Below are 20,307 nucleotides of genomic sequence, written 5' to 3'. Positions count from 1 at the left end.
ATCCACATCCAAGATGTAGCCCCTCTTTATGTCATGTTCAGTACTTTCTAATAATTCAACAGCCTTGTCACTTTATTTAAACACACACACACACACACAAGCCACAGGACATTTTTTATTGAAAAAAATTATTCAAAGATGATTCATTGGATTTACTAAATGTTTTTACGTTAAGTGGTTGTAAACAACTTATTTGGGCTGAATTTAAACAAACAAATTAAGTTGAACATAATTAAACTTAATTTGATTGTTTAAATTCAACACAAATAAATTGTTTGCAACAGTTCTGCATGCAACACTTTTTTCAGTCCAGCCTTGTTATTTTGCCCATAGACATTATGCATTCGATGTTCCTGAAAAGAAAAAGACAATAAATGATGATTTCAGGAAGAATTACTGAAATTTACAATTAGAAAACATATATTTATTATTAAACTAATAATACTCACCGGAAGTGGGTTGTAGATTAAGCTGCAATGACATTATGATGGACATTAATTATTCCGAAGAAATATTAACCATATACTTTTTACTAAATTATATCTATTCTATTTATCCTTTTAATTTACTGTTTACCATTGCATTTATTACCTGACTGCTTTCTCTTCCTGCATTCAATGATAGTGCCAGCTATGGTCAGTAACACCAACCCAACCACGCAAGCCACTATCACCTTGGAATGCACTGGCTCAAATCTTTCCCCTGGATAATCTTAAGTAAGGCAAAAAAAAAAAGGTCACAAAGGCATTCATTTATCACATATCCTTTTATGTGCACTTACCCAAATTAACATCCAGTTTGTTGTCCAGACTGAGGTGTTTGGCAGAGCAGGTGTATTTGTGTTTTTCTCTCTCCTCTGCTCTTATCTGCAGACTCTTCCTCATCTGGTACGTCCCGTCTCCATTGGGCAGCAGATCTCCTCCAGTGACATCATGATCAGATACAGGCTGTCCATCTCTCAACAGGGTCAGGTTGATGTGACGAGGGTAAAACCCAGTCGCCAAACAACTCACACGAAAACTAGAAGACAGCTTTTTCAAGAGAAGCCTGACTTTGGGTTTTACTGTGGGGGAAAACAGGTAACAAAAAGAAATCATTGTGTAAACAGGCTACGTTGCCCTGAAAAAAAAAATCTAAATGTAATAACATTTTTGTCTTTACAAGAAAATGAAAAAAATGTTTAGCTCAAACCGTATTTCCAAGTGATTTCTAAAATCCAAATCAATGGCAGCTAGTAGCCTACTTTGAGAGTCAGTGGCTCACAAAGATCTTTTGAAGCAGAAAACTTGGGCTGTGAACATTATTTTAAACATTATTACCTTTAATGCACACACAGTCTTGGCAAACAGTCCATGCTGATGCTGTTTGCTGGCACAAGTACCATTTTAAGTGGCAATACAATAAATATGTCCCCCTTCTCCTTTGTAAACAACATGTGAGTCTGATGCATATATCAATGTGCAAAGTTTGTGAACAAGTGTCACAATTACCAAGTAGAGTACACACCAGACACATTAGAGGGCACTGTGCACATCACGTCTGGCACTGAACTAAACTGCATGTCCTCAGCAACTCACAACTGATGTTTTATCTTCATGTTACTGTCAGCTCTTGTATTTAAGCTTGCCTGCCTGACTTCTCCAATAAAGATGCGTTTGGATCCCGTCCCTTATCATCACATCCCTATCATTACATTAAGGATGCTTGGCAAAGCTGTGGATTTAAGATATAATGTTGTAAATAAAGTTACGTTTCTTTGACTTACAGATAAATAGTCTATAGCTGCGTTTACACTATCACTTTTGGGGCTTTTTGCATGTTTTATTAAGGACACCCATATAGAAATATAATGGTAATATATGCAAATTACATATATGATATGTTTAGATAACCACATTTGCAAACATATATATATATATATATATATATATATATACACACACACACACACACACTCACAGGACACTTTATTAGGTACACCTTACTAATACCGGGTTGGACCCCCTTTTGCCTTCAGAACTGCCTTAATCCTTTGTGGCCTAGATTCAACAAAGAATTATTGGGAAAATTCCTCAGAGATTTTGGTTCATATTGACATGATAGCATCACAAAGTTGCTACAGACTTGTAGGCTGCACATCCATGATGCAAATCTCCCTTTCCACCACATCCCAAAGGTGCTCTATTGGATAGTGATGGGTCGTTCATGAACGATTCTCTCATTTTGAACGAATCTTCAATATGACTTGGGAACTGAGTCCTCTCAGGGAATGATTCGTTCATCCACGCGTGCGCACATTTGTGCAGGTAGTATCGTTAATTTTAAGTCTTCATCACATTGGCAGAAGCCAATCATTTGCGTTTAGAGCCAGAAAAAGAATTGATCTGCTCATCTCTCGAGTCCTCTATCGGGTCTGAGTCACTCGTTCATCACGGGCCAATCATTTGCGTTTAGAGCCAGAAAAAGAATTGATCCGCTCGTCTCTTGAGTCCTCTATCGGGTCTGAGTCACTCGTTCATCACGGGCCAATCATATGCGTTTAGAGTCGGAAAAAGTTTTGATCCGTTCATCTCTCGAGTTCTCTATCGGGTCTGAGTCACTCGTTCATCACAGGCCAATCATACGCGTTTAGAGCCAGAAAAAGAATTGATCCGTTGATTTCTCGAGTCCTCTATCAGGTCTGAGTCATTCGTTCATCAAGGGCCAATCATACGTGTTTAGAGCCGGAAAAAGAATTGATCTGTTCATTTCTTGAGTCGTCGGGTTTGAGTCATTCTGTCACATGATAAACGAACGATCATGGCTCCTATTGGCTTAGACTGTGCATTGATTAGGATTATATGTGACTGTCAGTGTAACGTGAATGAACCCCTGACATTTGAAGACATGAAGAGGTGAGCTGAGCAAAGAGACAAAAATGCCTTTATAGACAAAAAAGTAGGTAAACATTCAATTATTATTTTCTCCTTCTTATATTCTATTTATGACTTATTTGTCGTGTGATCAACCTTTTGGGCTAGTTGTAGATGTGTTTGGAAGTAATTCGTAACATTTTAATAATATTTTGGCAAACTGAACCAAATTAACGAAATGACTCGAAAAAAGATTCGTTCATCTCGATGAATGTGACTCAAAGATCCGAGTCAGTAAAATGATCCGAACTTCCCATCACTACTATTGGATTGAGATCTGGTGACTGTAGAAAAGCGCTATATAAATGTAAGGAATTATTTTTATTATTATTAAATCACCTTTCTTCCCCATTCTGATGCTCGGTTTGAACTGCAGCAGATCGTCTTGACCATGTCTACATGCCTAAATGCCTTGAGTTGCTGCCATGTGACCGGCTAAATTAGAAATTTGCGTTAAGGAGCAGTTGGACAGGTGTACCTAATAAAATGTCTGGTGAATGTGTGTGTGTGTGTGTGTGTGTGTGTGTGTGTGTGCGTGTGTGTGTGTGTGTGTATATATCAACCATTAACGATTTGAATTACAAGTATGTACATTCATGTTCAAATATAATAATTATTATTTTATTTTTTTGTTCATATATTGCCATATATTAGATTTCCATTCATTGTACTTTGGCTTAAAGGTTGTGATTTTACCTTTTCTGTTGACTTGATTCTTCCTTTTTTCAAGGTACCCCTTGAGTGTTTTGATGCAGAATGGATGATATAAATGTTCGTGATTCCACATACTGATTTTAAGATGCATATTTAGCACAAAGGCTGGGACGTTCAAAGTACCCTGGTACGTAAAATTTTTGTCAACATATAGCAGCTCATCAGTGGTGGATCCTCTGGCAGCGTCACGTGTGATCATTTGTCCTGGTTTACCATCATGTCTCAGTTCACACCCAACTATCCTCTGAAGGGCAAGAACAACTTCAATGGAGAGAAAAAAAAGTGAAGGCAGTGATTAAATGGATAGTTAATGTAGGAAGATCTGTCATTATTTACTCACCCTCTACTTGTTCTAAACCTGTTAGTGTTTCTTTCTTCTATTAAACACAAAATAAGATATTTTGGTAACACTTTACAATAAGGTTCATTAGTTAATGCATTTACTAACATGAACTAATCATGAACAACAGTTGTACAGCATTTATTAATCATAATTGAACATTTACTAATGCATTATTAACATCCAAGTCCGTGCTTGTTAACATTAGTTAATGCACCATGAGTTAACATTAACTAACTATGAACAACTGTATTTTCATTAACTAACGTTAACTAACATGAATAAATACAGTAGTAGATGTATTGTTCATTTTTTGTTCATGTTAGTAAATGCATTAATTAACATTAACTAATGAACATTGTAAAGTGTGACCGATATTTTTTAAAGACAGCTGGAAACCTGTAACAATTGACTTCCATAGTATTTGTTTATCCTACTATGGAAGTCAATGGTTACATGTTTGTAGCTTTCTACATGTTTTTTTTTAGGTTCAAACATAATAATTGAACTCATTAAGGTTTGGAAACTCTTCAGGGTGAGTATATTGTCATTTTCTTTAGGTAGTGTTCATTTAAAGGTGCCATAGAATTAAAAGCTGGATTTACAAGGCACATAGTAACTGAGTAACTGAAACAAATATGTAATTGAAATACCTTCAGTTTTGTTTACATCTTGGGTTGCTACTACCCATTTTTCCTCAAAAGATGAATGCACTTTGTCACTTATTGTGCGAAGAACATTTAAATCAAATACATCGTCTTCATTTGTTGCGTTTCCTCTTGGAAAGACATTTTTTGTTTCACCATTGTAGTACATGACTCTGACATCATCCAACATCAGTACAAAACTAAATTCAGGAAATGGAGTCTGTCCTTTTATGTACGTTGAATGCATCCACAGAGAGTGAGATCCTGTAAGAAAAAATAGAGTACAACAATTTTCAATTTGTTTATAAAAATTACTTATATTTATCGGCTTTACCGTGTACCTGTCGAATTTGCCAATCACATGGAATAAACTCAATGCACTTTAATCAACCTCAAACTGAGTATCAGAATAACTGGCATGGTTCTTGAAACAGAAAAACTGCAGCACATAAGTGCACATCAGAGACACAAAACAACCTAGGCTCATTCTGATTACGTACCTCAATATACTACTCTGGAGAGACAAAAATACTTCCCAGGAGCTATGTTTTTTGCATGTTTTTTATGCTTTTCATGTCTTTTATTTTGAATGGCATCATGTTACTACTGTATGTTGTTTTATGTTCCATATGTTATCGTCAAACCAAACTCATGGTTACTGTTTTTGTAATGTTTTGGATTTAGTTTTCACATGTTTGACTTCAACAACTTTGACTCTCTTTAACAAGCTGTGCCAGAAACTTTACAGAACAATCCAAGAACAAGCTTAATACATTACACAACCACATCACATGACATAAAACATTTTAGATCACATGAGAAAAACAGGAAGTCACTTCATGAACTAATTTCCAAACACAAAGTAACTAATAAAACTTATAACATACAACAAATCTAGCTTAGGTTTTAATACTCACAAAGTTTATAGCTTCTACTGGAATATTTCAACAGAATATAGTAAAAAAAGTGTCAAACTAAAAAACAATTTACGTTTAACTATAGCAAAAGTACAGCTGTAATGGATTTTTTGTGTTTATTTAAACTAAGAAAAATCAGCTATTAATTTAATTTCCAGTGTGTTAGAAGATAGATATTTATTGCTTTGCTAACTACTGGATGGAATTAACCAGTTTGAAATTCCAGTTGTGCACACTGTTGTCACAGTTTCATTTTATCATATAATATTATTAATGGTCATTACAATGACATTTTGTCCTTTCTTTTGGGATAAATAATGAAATGTAAACATTGTAATTATGAAATAAAACTACAATTTAATTAATTTGTAAAATTATACCCTTTATTACTTTAAAATGAAGTATCCATGTGCATTCACACAAACTATAAAAGTGTTCCACTCTTCCCTTTAGTACAAATGGCATATAATGAAGACAAGTTGATGGTTTAAGTCTCATTTATATAGCATGGGTAAAATAAATCCAAATTATATATATATATATATATATATATATATATATATATATATATATATATATATATATATATATATATATATATATATATAAGCAAACTCATTTACTTATATTGTATGATTATTAATGACAGGCAATTGGTCATGTTGTTTCATTTAGTTTTCTCTGTAAAAGCATTTCTATTAAAAGAAAAAATTTAAGTAAAAAAAGTAAAGACATACCTTTCGGAGCAACTGCTGGAAGTAAAATCAGCATAAGGTGAAGAACCTTGTCCATACTGATTGCGCACCAAACATTGATTTTCAGTCTGCACGTTATTTCAAATTATCAACACTGTTAATCCACACTTTGTGTGTTTATGAGCATTTCAACAGTTTCAATAAAATAAATGCTTTTCAAGCAACCGCTACTGTGCAGTCTAGATAAACATGCTTTCACTTCCCCTTTTACATTCGTCTGAAAAAACGTCAGTATTGAAATACACTCAGAACCATTGCTAGAAATTGAATGTGAACACATTTAGGTATGGCTGTAATTGTTCGATCTTAACTGACAATTTAATACAATATATTATGTCTGTTGTTTGTCACGTGGTGTTAAGACATTTGTATATTAGTTTTTACAACAATCTCTTCGAATGCTAAAAATTATGTGTGAAATATTTTTGGACTATAATGGCTCAAGATAAATATATCAGAACCATTTTGCATGTTGCATTTTGGGTCAATATATTTCAGGAATCATAACTTTGCCAAGATATAATACTGTATGTCTAAGGTTTGAAGATGTTTCTCCATTAATTTGAGTGATGTGTAAATTCTTTCTTCAAATGCTAAGAAAAAAGTATATTAATAAATGGTGCAGTACCATTTTAAAAGGTACACTTTAGTATTTGCAGTCTTACAATATGTAGCTTTGGGAATTTGTATTTCCTCAGTGCCAGCTTTGTACAGGCTGTCTGAATGGCTCTGACTCATAGTTTCACTGTGAAAGAAAAGAAGAGCAGGGAAAATGATTAATAATAAGATAATATTACCTACACACAATGTATAATAGTTGAATAGACATTATACTTGTTCCATTTACTTGTGCTTCCTCTCTTTTGTTAAGGAAGCTCTTCAGGATATATAAAGGCAGGGTACTAAAAAGCCTGAAGATGATGACAAAACTGAAAATAAAAGACCCGCATGGATCCAAGATACAAACATGGATATTCTATTAAAGGATTATAATACAACATGTTTGAATGCACAAATAAAAACACTGAACTCCAGATTCAGACTTCTTTAATATAGACACTGTATTACTTTGTGTTGGACAAATGTTAATCACCCCTTTATTGGACTTTGGTTGAGAAACCTAATAACATTTTTGGCTTTTGAAAAGCTCACATGAGTAATAAGATAAAATCCTCTGAATTTAGATATCTGGGAGGTGTTTTTAAACTTTGTAAAAAATGGAAATATTAAATCTAATGATGGGATTTCATTAATTTAAAACTTTCGGTGGTTGTATTTTGGCACCTTCAGAACCTGCACTAATAATACTGTCTTTCTTTAAGGAAATTAACTGTTTATAATATAGTTATGTTAAAATCATCAAATGTATTAAAGGATTATACAAAGACACTATAAAAATACATTAAATGAATGAAAACAGGAGTGTAATTTTCAACAACTTTACATAGGTTAAAAAAATCAACAGGTTATGATTGACGATGACTCGCTGAAATAGTACTGGCATTAAGGCTCATGCACCCATTGCTACATTACTGTAGTTACATAAATTACAATAGTTTGAATATGTGAAATGTGTGGAAAACAAGAGAACACCTGTTTGGCACAGAAATCAAAAATAAAATGCCAGAATTTTCATCCATTTGAAGACATTCCTCCATTCATTTGAGTGACATGTCCATACTCTCCTCAGATGCTGAAAATTAAAAGTATTATTAAATGTGTAATGAAGAACTCTAAACGTACAATAATTCATATAGTTATTGAGTACTGTAAAGTACTTACTTGAAGCAGAAGCATATCCACTCTTAATGGAATCTAAAACTCAAACAGAAGATTGTTTGTTAGAAAACATGTTGATTAGTTACTTTTACATTTTGGTTCCTGTTGTACCTGAACATCGTCTTTTCCTTGCAATTACAGCAGCTGCAACTCCAAACACCAACATAAGTGTCACCGACTCGGTCCCAGTCATTCCCCTCGCTGGCCAGCAGAGGTAATCATCACCGAACTATTAGCATTACATCATCTCAAAACAACAGCCCAAAAACTCTGAATGAGTTACAATTTCTGGGATTTGCCAATTTCTACAGACGATTCATAAGGAACTTCAGTAGTGGCTGCCCCGCTCACTACTATGGTCAAAGGAGGTAAAATTAAATTGGAATGACGCAGCAAACCGGGCATTTGCTAACCTGAAAACCCGCTTCTCAACGGCACCGTTCCTATGTCACCCGAATCCCTACCTACCCTTTGTCTTAGAAATTGATGCATCCAATACGGGCATAGGAGCTGTGTTATCCCAGAGACAAGGAGACCCAGCCAAACTCAAACCCCTGCACCTTCTTCTCACGGAAGCTCAATTCAGCCCAAAGAAATTACGATGTGGGCAATCGGGAACTCCTCGCTATGAAGGCGGCCATGGAGGAGTGGAGACATTGGTAAGGAGCCAGACACCCTTTTACCGTAATCACTGACCACAAGAACCTAGAGTACATTCGTTCAGCCAAAAGATTAAACCCCAGGCAGGCAAGATGGGCTTTATTCTTCACTTGCTTTGACTTCTCTGTCACGTATATTCCAGGTTCCAAGAATATTAAAGCAGATGTGCTCTCGTCTTTGTGAGAAGGAGGTTGTAAAGGAGGAGGTCCAATCCATTGTCGGCAACTCGCTCTTCTTGGCCCCCATCATTTGGGATATAGAGACAGAAATTTCTCAAGCCCTAAACCAGCACCCTGCACCACCAGCTTGTCCAGCAGATAAAACCTTTGTTCCCTTGTCGATAAGAGAGAGACAAACACAAGAAATCCACTCTAATCCCAGCTCAGGACATCCAGGCATAACAGGTATGCTCTCACCCAGAACCATTACTGGTGGCCCACCTTAAAAGGAGACATCATAAAGTTTATCAAGAAATGCACCCTTTGCAACATGCATAAATACTCTCGTCATCGCCCCGCAGGACTCTTGCAACCACTCGCCATTCCACGTCGCCCCTGGTCTCACATAGCTATCGACTTCATCACAGACCTTCCTCCCTCTCTCTTTAATAAACGTACTGCAAATCGTCAAAACCACCAGAACTGTAGGAATCAGTAATTTAAATGGTTCACCGTGATCAAAGTCTGCAACATAAACCAAAAACTGAGAGATTAACTTTGAATATTGATTTTTATTGTTATATTGTGGAAGAATTTATTACCCAAATCAACAAGTTTGTTGTCCAGACTGAGGTGTTTGGCAGAGCAGGTGTATTTGTGTTTTTCCCTCTTCTCTGCTCTGATCTCCACTCTTCCTCATCTGGAACGTCTCATCTCCATTGGGCAGAAGATCTCCTCCAGTGACCTCATGATCAGATACAGGCTGTCCATCTCTCAACAGGGTCTGGTTGATGTGACGAAATTAAAATCATGTCGCTAAACAACTCACTCAAAAACCTCTAAAATCTAAGGCTTTCTGAATAAGTCTGACTTGCGGTTTCACTGGAAATCAAATTAACCAAAAATGAGAGATTACATTCCTTACAATTTATTGAATATCATAAAAAAGAAAAACAGTGTATGCTTACCTCTCCTCCTCCCTTGAAATGTTATGGTTTTATTAATAAGATGCATTTCATCTGTTGTGGATTCTTCAAAAGCACTAGTGATCAACTGGCCAGTCATTGTCCTAAAAACTCAGCATCTGATGAACTACTAACCGCCAAATTATCCAGCATATGTTTTACACAGCACATGCCATTCCAGCTGCAACCCATCACTGGAAAACAGCCATAAACACTCATTCATACACATACACTACGAGCAATTTAGCTTATTCTTAACACCCAGGGCTTAATTTGTGCCACAACACGCCGGATCCTAACTCTAACCCTAATCTGATCCGGCACCTGATTTTACCGATCCACAACCGCCCTCTTCCCCCGTCCACTTTCTTCCGCGATTCGCCAACCCTCTTCACTTTCGTTCATGTAAACTTTTGGATTTCATACAGCTGTCCCCCCACTTTTAAAATGTCCCCTATGGCCCTGCATATGCTTTATATGGATTTATCAGTCATTCTTACTTTTCAATTAATGCAAACTGTTGTAGTTTATTAAAGTTGCAAACCCCTTGCTGCACCTTCAGCTAACCTAATACGTGCAGCACAATGACTTTCATGAAAATTTTCTTTTCGGCAAAATATTTGACTGCTTGTCACTGCATCCCAAATGACTAAAAACATTACAAAATGATATAACTTAAGAAAGTTAATGAATGATTATTAAAAACTGTTATTACATTGATATGTGCACACAGTCATAGGTTAAATGTCTCTGTAAAATGGGATTAACTTGTCTCCATAAATTTGGTCACTTCACCAAAAGATTTATTTGTATAAAACATATCGGTCTGTCTGTCCATATTTCCAGAAAAACATAACGGTATGGGTAAAAAATTGGGGTTAAAAATCAAGGGTTTGGTTGTGTATGTTGTGGAATGTTTGCCAGTATCAATGTATACAAAATAAGGAGATGAGAACTCCAGAGTTGTCTAAAAAAATCTTTTACTGTATTTTAGTTGTGCATGCAACAAGGAAAGAGTCACATTTACCAAGTATATGCATCCATTTGATAATCGTGAGACTCTAACTAACAATTCTTAGTGTCTGTCTAATAAAGCCTTGTTTAGTGCCACCCTTGCAGACAAAGAATAATAACATAAACATACAGTGATAGTGGTACAGTTCACTCTTCTGCTCTGATGCATAAACTGCTCTGTACTGATAAAGCTTAAAATTCTGAGAAACTCCTGATAAAGTTTCATAACAGAAATAGCTTCAGTCTAGTGTTTTAAAGATTTGACCTACACAATCATATAATTTATTATTTCATTTTTTAAATGTTATACCAACTGAAAATATTGCCTTTGAAAACCTGTGTAATTATAATTTCACTCATGAAATAATAATCTTTTGTTTTAAATATAGACTTTCATGTAATAACCAATTTCTCAAATAATTATGTTGAATATATTTTGCAAGTTTGGGAAAAACTCCCTTCTCAAATCCATTTTCAAGTCATTTTTTTTACCATTTTGCTTACCGTACATCCACTTGCGCTTGTTGCGTGCATTAGTTTTGATAATACGTATCATACCTTCCAACAGTCTCCCATATTTCACACCCATCACCCGGCACCCTACTGTTTTGTTATTTCTCCTGGAAAACTCCCATATAATTCCCGTAAAAAGTAAAAACCAAAAGATGCACTGCAGAGTGGCTACAGAAAAAAGTGAATACAATCAGGCTTTTAAAAATCCAGAATAAATATGGTTGAAAGGCAGAATGTTCCAGACAGAAAAAAAAAATTTGAACACAATTTTTTGTAATTGCATGCTATTCTTTTTGTCAGTCATGTTGTCTCCATATTTTCTACAGATGCTGAAAAGTAAATATTTTTAATTATATTGTGTAAGTTGTATGCAACAGTTTTCTTTGCCTTAATTTAATAAATAATTAGATTACTTACTAGAAGCTGCGGAATAACCACATTTAACAGAATCTAAACAACAAAGGAGAAAACACACACACACACACACATAAAAACTATTTTGTTACATTTTCATGCTAAAGTATATTTTAAATTGCTATTCTATAATCTTTAAACCTGTTTTTTTTTTGTCATACCTCTACATTTTCTTTTCCATATCACAGCTGCGACTCCAAACACCAATAACAGAGCCAAAACTGTCAGAACTGAAGGAATCACTGACTGAAAGGGTTTGCTGTGATCGAAGTCTGAAAAATGAAGCACATACTCAGAGATTAACTTTAATAGTTTTTGTTTTGACTGTTTTATGGTATATTTTGTAAATGTTTATTACCCAAATCAACATGGAGTTTGTTGTCTAGACTGAGGTGTTTAACAGAGCAGGAGTACTTGTGTTTTTGTCTTTCCTCTGCTCTGATCTCCAGACTCTTCCTCATCTGGTACGTCCCATCTCCATTGGGCAGCAGATCTCCTCCAGTGACATCATGATCAGATACAGGCTGTCCATCTCTCAACAGGGTCAGGTTGATGTGACGAGGGTAAAATCCTGTCGCCAAACAACTCACAATAAACCCAGAAGACAGTTCTTTCTTGAAGAGCCTGACTTTAGGTTTCACTGGAAGCATACAATTTGATATATGTTGGCTTGTACATGACATTTGTTTTTGATTAGTTTGACTATAGAAGATGGTAATTTTTACCCTTCCTATTGATTTGATTTCTTCTTTGTATAAGATAACCACTGAGAGTTTTGAAGCAGGTTGGTTGGAATAAAGTTTTGTGAAGACTCTTTGTCAATTCAAGGTAAAAATCTATTAGATAAGCTGAAACATTTAAAGTATGCTTGTATGTAAACTTATGGTCAACATGTTGCAGTTCATCTGTGGTGGTTCCTTCAACAGCATCACGTGATATCATTTTTCCATGTTCACCATCCTCACTTAGTTCACACAAAACAAGCTGCTGAAGTGTAAAAATCCCTTTAAAAATAAAGAAAATATAAGATAATTTTAAAATAATCATACTAAAGAACTGATCAAATTTAAATCAATGCTTAGCTGACTGTCTTCAACAATACGTACTGTCAGTTTTATTTAAGTCTCTTGATGCTAATCCCCATCTGTCAACAAAAGATGACTGTATATGGCCAATAATGCTGAGGAAAGCATTTGCATCAAACACATTATCTTCAGCCGTTGTGTTTCCTCTCATGAAGAAAGTCTTTGTATCACCATTATAGTATAGAAGTGGGATATCATCCAGCATCATGACACCACTCAATTCAGGAAACGGCGATGGCCCTTTTATGTATGTAGCAAGCAAACATAAAGAGTGAGAGCCTGTAAAAGAAATTACAAATAAATTGAAATAGTCCAAAACCATAGTTCTGTTTATTAATGGGTGGAGACCAATTGTAAGTAAGGTAAACAAACTAGGTAACTATAGGAATAAAAAGGGGTTTGGCAAAGGAACACAGGAATAAACAGAAGCAATAACAAACAGAACACACAGGGCAACTATGACTGTAACAGTTTCAGTTTGTTGCTGCACTATATACAGTATATTTAAATACAATTCTTGTGACCAAAAAGCTGGATGTGAGAATGTGCAAACAATTATACTGTAATATGTGACACATGGTGAAAAACTTATTTTGCTTTTACCAGATAAATCTCCCTATCCACAATTTTGATTGCACGTTCAACATTTAATACATATTGCATCCAGAAGATGTTGGTCAAACATTTTAAAGTGTGCTTTCATATATTCGGATTTCTAAAAGTTCAAATTATTTAGTGAAACAGTTCATTTGTTTATTTATTTTGTTTGTTTAGGAAGTTATTTCTAAAGCAGGTTTTGCTACATAATTAAATGTTAAAAATTACAAGTTAGTACTGTTATTCATTAAAACATTTGTTTTCAATTTAATAATTATTTTGCAGTCTCACCTTTTGGAGCAGAAGTTGGAAGTAAAAAGAGAAAAAGCAGGAGTATTTTGTCCATGTTGCAGGTGCGTATGCTTTCCGTGAACCCACACTTGACATTAAAACAAGTTCCTGCTCCACCCCTGTGGGTGTGTAAAAAAAGAAAGAAAGCTGTCAGCGTTCACCTCTTCAGTCAGTAATAATTAGTCCTAAATGTTAGTCAAGCTGGTATCATTATTTACAAAACTATTATATGTAGTAGTTCTTCAACATTACTTCAGCAGTCCCAATGCTACCAGGAAATCATGCAGAAATCTGACTTAAAAGCCAACATGAAAAAATAACAACTGTAGTCCATTGTACTGTACATAACATGTATTTTTATTGTCAAACCTGTTGGCTGATTATATCTGTTGAAACTAAAGCATACATTGAAGAGACAATAAAAATGATTGTTTCCAATCATGTTTTTAATGCTTTAAATTAAAAATAAAATGTAAACAAGTGTGTTTGTACTTTTCAGGTGTAAAACTATATTAACATACTAGGAGCATAGTGTTCCTTTTTAGCTATAACAGCTTTAACACTAGTTAATCTGTGATCTGTTTGCTGATGCTATTGATGCTTCAACCTTTACTATAATACTATATTGGCGAGGCAGTGGCGCAGTAGGTAGTGCTGTCGCCTCACAGCAAGAAGGTCGCTGGGTCACTGGTTAGAACCTTGGCTCAGTTGGTGTTTCTGTGTGGAGTTTGCATGTTCTCCCTGCCTTCACATGGGTTTCCTCCACAGTCCAAAGACATGCGGTACAGGTGAATTTGGGTAGGCTAAATTGTATGAGTGTGTGTGTGAATGTGTGTGTGGATGTTTCCCAGAGATGGGTTGCGGCCGGAAGGGCATCCGCTGCGTAAAAACTTGCTGGATAAGTTGGCGGTTCATTCTGCTGTGGCGACCCCGGATTAATAAAGGGACTAAGCCAACAAGAAAATTAATGAATGAATAATACTATATTGTGATGAAGCAGTAAAACTTGACAACTTTCAGTCACATTAGTCTCAAACTCCACCACGAATAACATGCTTTGACCTGCAAATATAGCATTACAAACATCATCGTCTCTAAAAGCAAGTAAAATGGAATAGTATAGAATAACGTCTCTAGGAAAAATCAAGCAAGACTTAAGTTTAATATTTTAATATAACAATAATAAGAGCCACACAAAGATGTCAGTCTGTTGGTCTTTTTGATGCAGATATTGATAACACGCCAAACTAAACAGAAAATGTGCTAAAACGGATCACAACCAGAGAAACTGGTTTACTTTATTTGAGGACATCATGAGGAAGTACAGTACATGTAGTCTTTTACACAAACATTACATAATACTCATTAAAACAAGTGTCAATAACAAAGTGTTGTGATCTCTGAAATTCTTTAACTTAGCTTTTGACTCATATAAGTACGTTCTTTGTTTAAACTAAAGGTAAAAAGAAAATCTGAAACAACTGAACAGCAGTACACACACACCACTGAACATGGCATTTACACAAATATACAGATACATGCTTGTGGCGAGGGGGCGTGGCCGAGAGCCGTGGGAACGGGGTGAGGTCCCCGCGATACACCTGCGGTGCGCACCTGCCTCGGATCCCACGGAAGGAGCTCTGGACCATTAAAGGAGGACCGATGGCAGAGGAAGCCGAGAGAGGACCGGGCCCGGACATATTTTACTTTTGCTTTCAGTTTGACGGCAGTTTCCGTGAGGAGCTGCCGTCCGTTTGTTTTGGTTTAGACGGCAGTCTCCGTGAGGAGCTGCCGTCACTGTTATTAATAAATATTTTAAAGCTCCGTCGGTTCTCCGCCTCCTTCTTCCCGGCAGCCAAAGGGCCGTAAACTTTATTACAGTGGTGCAGAAACCCGGGAGAAGGAGGGACGCGTTGTCCAGATGCCCCTCGCCGCTGAGAGAGGGGGAGAGTGTTCGGGAGTTAACCCGAGTGGGGGAGAAACCCGTTCGTCTGCCCAGAGTGCCAGGGCGGCCTGAGGCTGGCGAGGAAAGGATCTGCCTGCTGCCGTCTCCCAGCATGGGGAGGAGCAGGGGACGCGGGGCTCACCACCGGAAGGGAAAGTGCTGAAGGGAGCCATCCCACAGAACCCGGTGGAGTCGCCGCGATCCGCTATGATGCCAGAGCCTGCATCCATCCACCGAAGCGGGAGCGGAGCAGGAGACCAGAAATGCCGCCAGCTAGCCAGGCGAACCGCCGCCAGACGCCAGAAGACGGACGGGTGGATAGATTCCTCCACAGGGCTCCCAGCACGTCGTCGCATCTCTCGGCTGGTGGAGGACCGAGTGGCAGCGTGTCTGGAGAACCGAACCCCTTTTTTTTTTTTTTTTTCCTCTCTCCCCTTTCTCGGTCTACTCTGTCTTTCCTCCTTTTTTTTCCATCTCCTTTTCTCTCGGCCCGACTCATATAGGTCTCGCGGGTGCTGTGGCGCTAAAACCCCCTGCACCCCCCCCCCCCTGTTTGCTGCTAGAACTAACAAATAAAATTTAATATACCATTTTTCTTATGATATTGTCATTATTAACCACTAAAAAAGATGAGTTTTTTATTAGAGCGCATCTAGATGATATTTTTGGAAAAAAATTTAGGTACACAACACTTAAGTAGGTAGTAAAAGGTAGTACTACATTAACTAATATAAAAGCAAAATGACCTAAGCAGTAAGTAATAGCTTATTTATTACAAAGGTATTCCCTATTACGTAATTGATAATTACTAAAGAAAAAATCATCACTGAGAACTATGTGCCAACTATGACCAATTAATAAAAAATAACCAATTACTTATCATAAAAGTCACGTTAATAAACTGAACAATTTGGTTCCCCTTCAGGAGAAGAACTTCAATGCTATGTGGAAAAAACTCACCACTATGGGGATTTTGTTCAGAAAGCCAATCGTCTGAAAGAGTATGTAAACGGGCCAATAAAATGCCAATATGTTGGCAGTGTCAGCTTGCTCAGCTGATGCTCGTTGCAATCAATTTTGCAATATAAGCACAGCGAGAGCAGGCTACGGCATCCTTTTCATTTCAGAGATTTCAACAGTCTTCTGAGAAAGTCGATGAGGGTTCCTAAAGCTGATTTCCAGAGAAATCTTCCAAAGAGTGTGAACGAGAGCAGTCTCCTGGCCCAGAGTAAGTGACATGTAGCAGCAGACAGTCGAGCTGGGTTTCTCCCTTGCCTGGCGTCCAGCATGTTAATGCAGTGCTCACGGGCCTTTCTCCCACTCCTCGAGCCCCCTCTCTGGAGTTTGGGTGCAAGGTGAGAGTGAATCTCTTGCCTCCTGCTCTTACGTGGCACCCCATCGCTTCCCGGATCAGCACTCCCACTCTGCATTGCCCCACTGCTGGTACGTCAGCGTTTGTAGCGATGAGTCCATTAAAGAGAGTTCGCGAAACGGCCCCCTAAGTTCACGTGTGTGTATTTCCCCAGGGTCAGCCCCCTGTCTGCCCCTGTCTTGCGAGAGCAGATTGCTGTCCTCAGCACTGGCTTCATGATCGAGTCCCCGGACACGCATGACATGCAGGCACACACCAGGTGACTGTCACTATGCTGCACTAATCTGTCACAGATGCTTCCAGCATGGGCTGGGGGGCCATGTGTTGCAGCCATGCAGCTGCGGGCCTGTGGAAAGGAATCCAGTTGCAGGGGCATATCAATCGACTAGAGCTGTTGGCAGTGTACCTTGCTGTCCACCGTTTTTTTACCGGTGCTGGAGCAAAAACACGTGCTGGTCAGGACGGACCGCACGGCAACGGTGGCGTATATCAACCACATAGGGGGTATCCACTCTTGTCGCATGTCTCAGCACTGCACTGGCCCACAGCTGGCCTCGGGGCATGCGCAAATATGTGTTTCCCCCAGTGAGCCTGCTCGCGCAGTTACTGTGCAAGGTCAGGGGGGACGAGGAGCAGGTCTTGCTAGTTGCGCCTCTCTGGCCCAACCGGACCTGGATGTCAGAACACTCCCTCCTCGCGACGGCCTTCCCCTGGCAGATCCCTTTGAGAGAGTACCTACTCTCTCAGGGTCAGGGCACCATCTGGCACCCAGATATTTAGAACCTTCACGTGTGCCTTAGACGCGAGGAAGACTTAGGTAACCTACCGACGGCGGTGGTTAATACCATCACTCAGGCTAGAGCCCCCTCGACAAGGCGCACCTATGCCTTGAAGTGGTCTATTCACTGAATGGTGTGTCTCTCGCAGAGAAGACCCCCGAACTTGCCAAATCAGCATTGTGCTTTCTTTCCTTCAAGAGAAGCTGGAGAGCAGGCTGTCGCCCTCCACACTCTAGGTTACGTGTCTTCCATCCCTGCTCACCATGACTCGGTGACTGGCGGCACCATGGGAAGGCATAACCTCATCATCCGCTTCCTTAGAAGTGTTTGGCGAATAAATCCCCTACCCCACTCTCATGCCCTCTTGGGATCTTGCCCTCATTCTCACATACAGAACCATTCGAATCACTTGACTTGGTATCTTTAAATTTCTGTCCCTAAAGACAGCTCTGCTGATCATGTTGACATCGATTAGGAGGGGCAAGGGCCTGGAGGCATTTTCGGTCAGTGACTTGTGCCTGGAATTTGGCCCGGCCTACTCTTACGTTGTCCTGAGACCCCGGCCTGGATATGTGCCCAAGGTTCCTACCACACCATTTAAGGACCAAGTAGTGAGCCTGCAAGCGCTGCCCCGGAGGAGGCAGACCCAGCCCTTTTTATTACTTTGTCCAGTCACGCTTTGCGAAACTATCTGGGCCACACACAGAGCTTTCTGAGCAGCTCTTCATCTGTTATTGTCGTCGGCAGAAGGGAAGTGCCGAATCTAAACAGAGGTTGGCCAACTGGATAGTGAATGCCATCTCCCTCGCTTACCAAAGCCAGGGCGAGCCGTGTCCACCAGGAATTTGTGTGCACTCCACTTGGAGCTTCGCATGTGTCTAGGCGCATGCACGCGGCACCTCTCTAACAGATATCTGCAGAGCTGTGGGCTGGGCGACACCTAACACATATGCAAGGTTTTATAATCTGCGGGTGGAGCCGGTTTCCTCAAAGGTATTAGGTAACCCTTGGTGATTGATGAAACAACTCGGTGAAGGTGTTGTAACACGCTTGCTGCACCATTCTCCCTAACACGGAGATCTGTGTGTTTATTCACTCTGTCAGCAAAGTTCCCCGCTTAGGCGAGCCCTGCAGAGATTCCTCCGAGGCCCCTGGCATTTGACTCAGCAGAGGAGTGAGATGCTGGCCTGTTACGTTGTAGGTCTGCTCGCTGGTCAGCCCGCATTCTGGGTATAGGTGCCTGCTATGCGCGATCCCCACTAGGCGATCCCATATGCTTATACAGCCACGGTGCAGTCCCCCCTTCACAGGCGGACACGTGTCTTCCCTCACCGCTAACCATTTTATATTCATATGCATACTCCCCATTCTCAGGGCTAATCCATATGCTCTTTTGCCACCATATCTCCCCACTTCGGTAGCAGGTGGCCTCTGCACAATCCTCCTTGGGACTGCACGCTTTCCCAATGTACTGTTTTATTTAAATCTTAGAATTATCTAGACGCTTGCGGCTCCCAAAAATTTTAACTAAATCAGTAAATCTTTTGTTGAAATGTTGGTAGAGCGCGCCTCTGGTGATGCAGGTGCGCTCACACACTCTTTTGCCTGGCAAACCTCTCATCGGGGGCGAAGGTTCAATAATTATGGCGTTTTCCATAAATTACCCCATAGTGGAAGTTATTTCTACATAGCATTGAAGTTCCCCTTGCGAAGTGGAATGGTCAGGTTACTAAAGTAACTTAGTTACTTAGTAACTTAGGAACGGAAATGCTATTTTCCTTCGCTACAATGATTGCTCCTTAGCTGTTGAGGTGAAAGTCTCTTCAGCTAAAAAAGGATGCCTCAGCCTTGCTCTCACTATGCTTATATTGCCAAATTGATTGCAATGAGCTGCGCAAGTTGATGCTGCCAACTGATTGGCATTTTAATGGCCTGTTTACATACTCTTTTAGACAATTGGCTTTCTAAACGAAATCCCCATAGTGGAAGTTTTTTTCCACATAGCATTTCCGTTCCCCCCTCGGGAAATGAGGGTTAGTTTAGTAAACGGAGCATTCTTAGTGCCGACAAATGTATAAATATTTACTAGGGATGCACTATATATCGGCGGCCATATCGTTATCTGCCTATAAATGCTATTTTTAAGATTATCATTATCGATCCGATGTCTAAATTAGGGCGATATCTTTAAGTCGATAAATTAGGTAATTGTACAGATCTGCGTGCCACACACGCGTGGGTGGAACATGTTCAGACTAGCCCAGTGCACTCTAATGGAGCTCTCCTCACACTGATTATTTCTTCAAAGTCCGTCCTTTCTCCACGTGGTATTGCTGTGCGTTAAAACTCAGTAAGTAAGCATGTTCCTTATTATTGTAGATATGTTTGATTGAGTGTCATTGTGTATTTAGCTTCAAATGGCCTCAGGAAAAAATATTACATATGTAAGC

General features: G+C 38.9%; 2 protein-coding genes across 4 annotated transcripts; both read right to left on the bottom strand.

Moving 5' to 3' along the window:
• Positions 1-307: 307 nt before the first annotated feature.
• Positions 308-6,864, bottom strand: mhc1lda (major histocompatibility complex class I LDA). Its single transcript, NM_001327909.1, has 7 exons — positions 6,268-6,864; positions 4,620-4,877; positions 3,609-3,887; positions 782-1,063; positions 592-711; positions 450-471; positions 308-353 (listed from the first exon to the last, which is right to left on the bottom strand). Exons 1-6 carry the CDS (start codon positions 6,320-6,322, stop codon positions 467-469), a joined length of 999 nt encoding a protein of 332 aa, NP_001314838.1. The 5' UTR covers positions 6,323-6,864; the 3' UTR covers positions 308-353; positions 450-466.
• Positions 6,350-13,874, bottom strand: mhc1lfa (major histocompatibility complex class I LFA). Of its 3 annotated transcripts, XM_073941646.1 has the most exons (8): positions 13,762-13,874; positions 12,895-13,152; positions 12,514-12,792; positions 12,147-12,428; positions 9,361-9,407; positions 8,176-8,242; positions 8,068-8,100; positions 6,350-7,978 (listed from the first exon to the last, which is right to left on the bottom strand). In XM_073941646.1, the coding sequence occupies exons 1-8, from the start codon at positions 13,814-13,816 to the stop codon at positions 7,944-7,946; spliced, it is 1,056 nt and encodes a 351-aa protein (XP_073797747.1). In that variant the 5' UTR covers positions 13,817-13,874; the 3' UTR covers positions 6,350-7,943. The 3 variants fall into 3 exon arrangements, with proteins under 3 accessions (XP_073797747.1, XP_073797746.1, NP_001314842.1); NM_001327913.1 differs by lacking the exons at positions 6,350-7,978; positions 8,068-8,100; positions 8,176-8,242; positions 9,361-9,407 and adding exons at positions 10,813-11,703; positions 11,792-11,824; positions 11,950-12,060 and having other exon boundaries at positions 13,762-13,858; XM_073941645.1 differs by lacking the exons at positions 6,350-7,978; positions 8,068-8,100; positions 8,176-8,242 and having other exon boundaries at positions 9,150-9,407; positions 13,762-13,856.
• Positions 13,875-20,307: the final 6,433 nt, after the last annotated feature.

This window comes from Danio rerio, chromosome 25 (assembly GCF_049306965.1).
Source record: "Danio rerio strain Tuebingen ecotype United States chromosome 25, GRCz12tu, whole genome shotgun sequence".
In the NCBI taxonomy this organism is placed as follows: Eukaryota; Metazoa; Chordata; class Actinopteri; order Cypriniformes; family Danionidae; genus Danio; species Danio rerio.
Note: the sequence above shows the minus strand (reverse complement) of the source record. Positions and strands in the feature narration are given on the sequence as shown.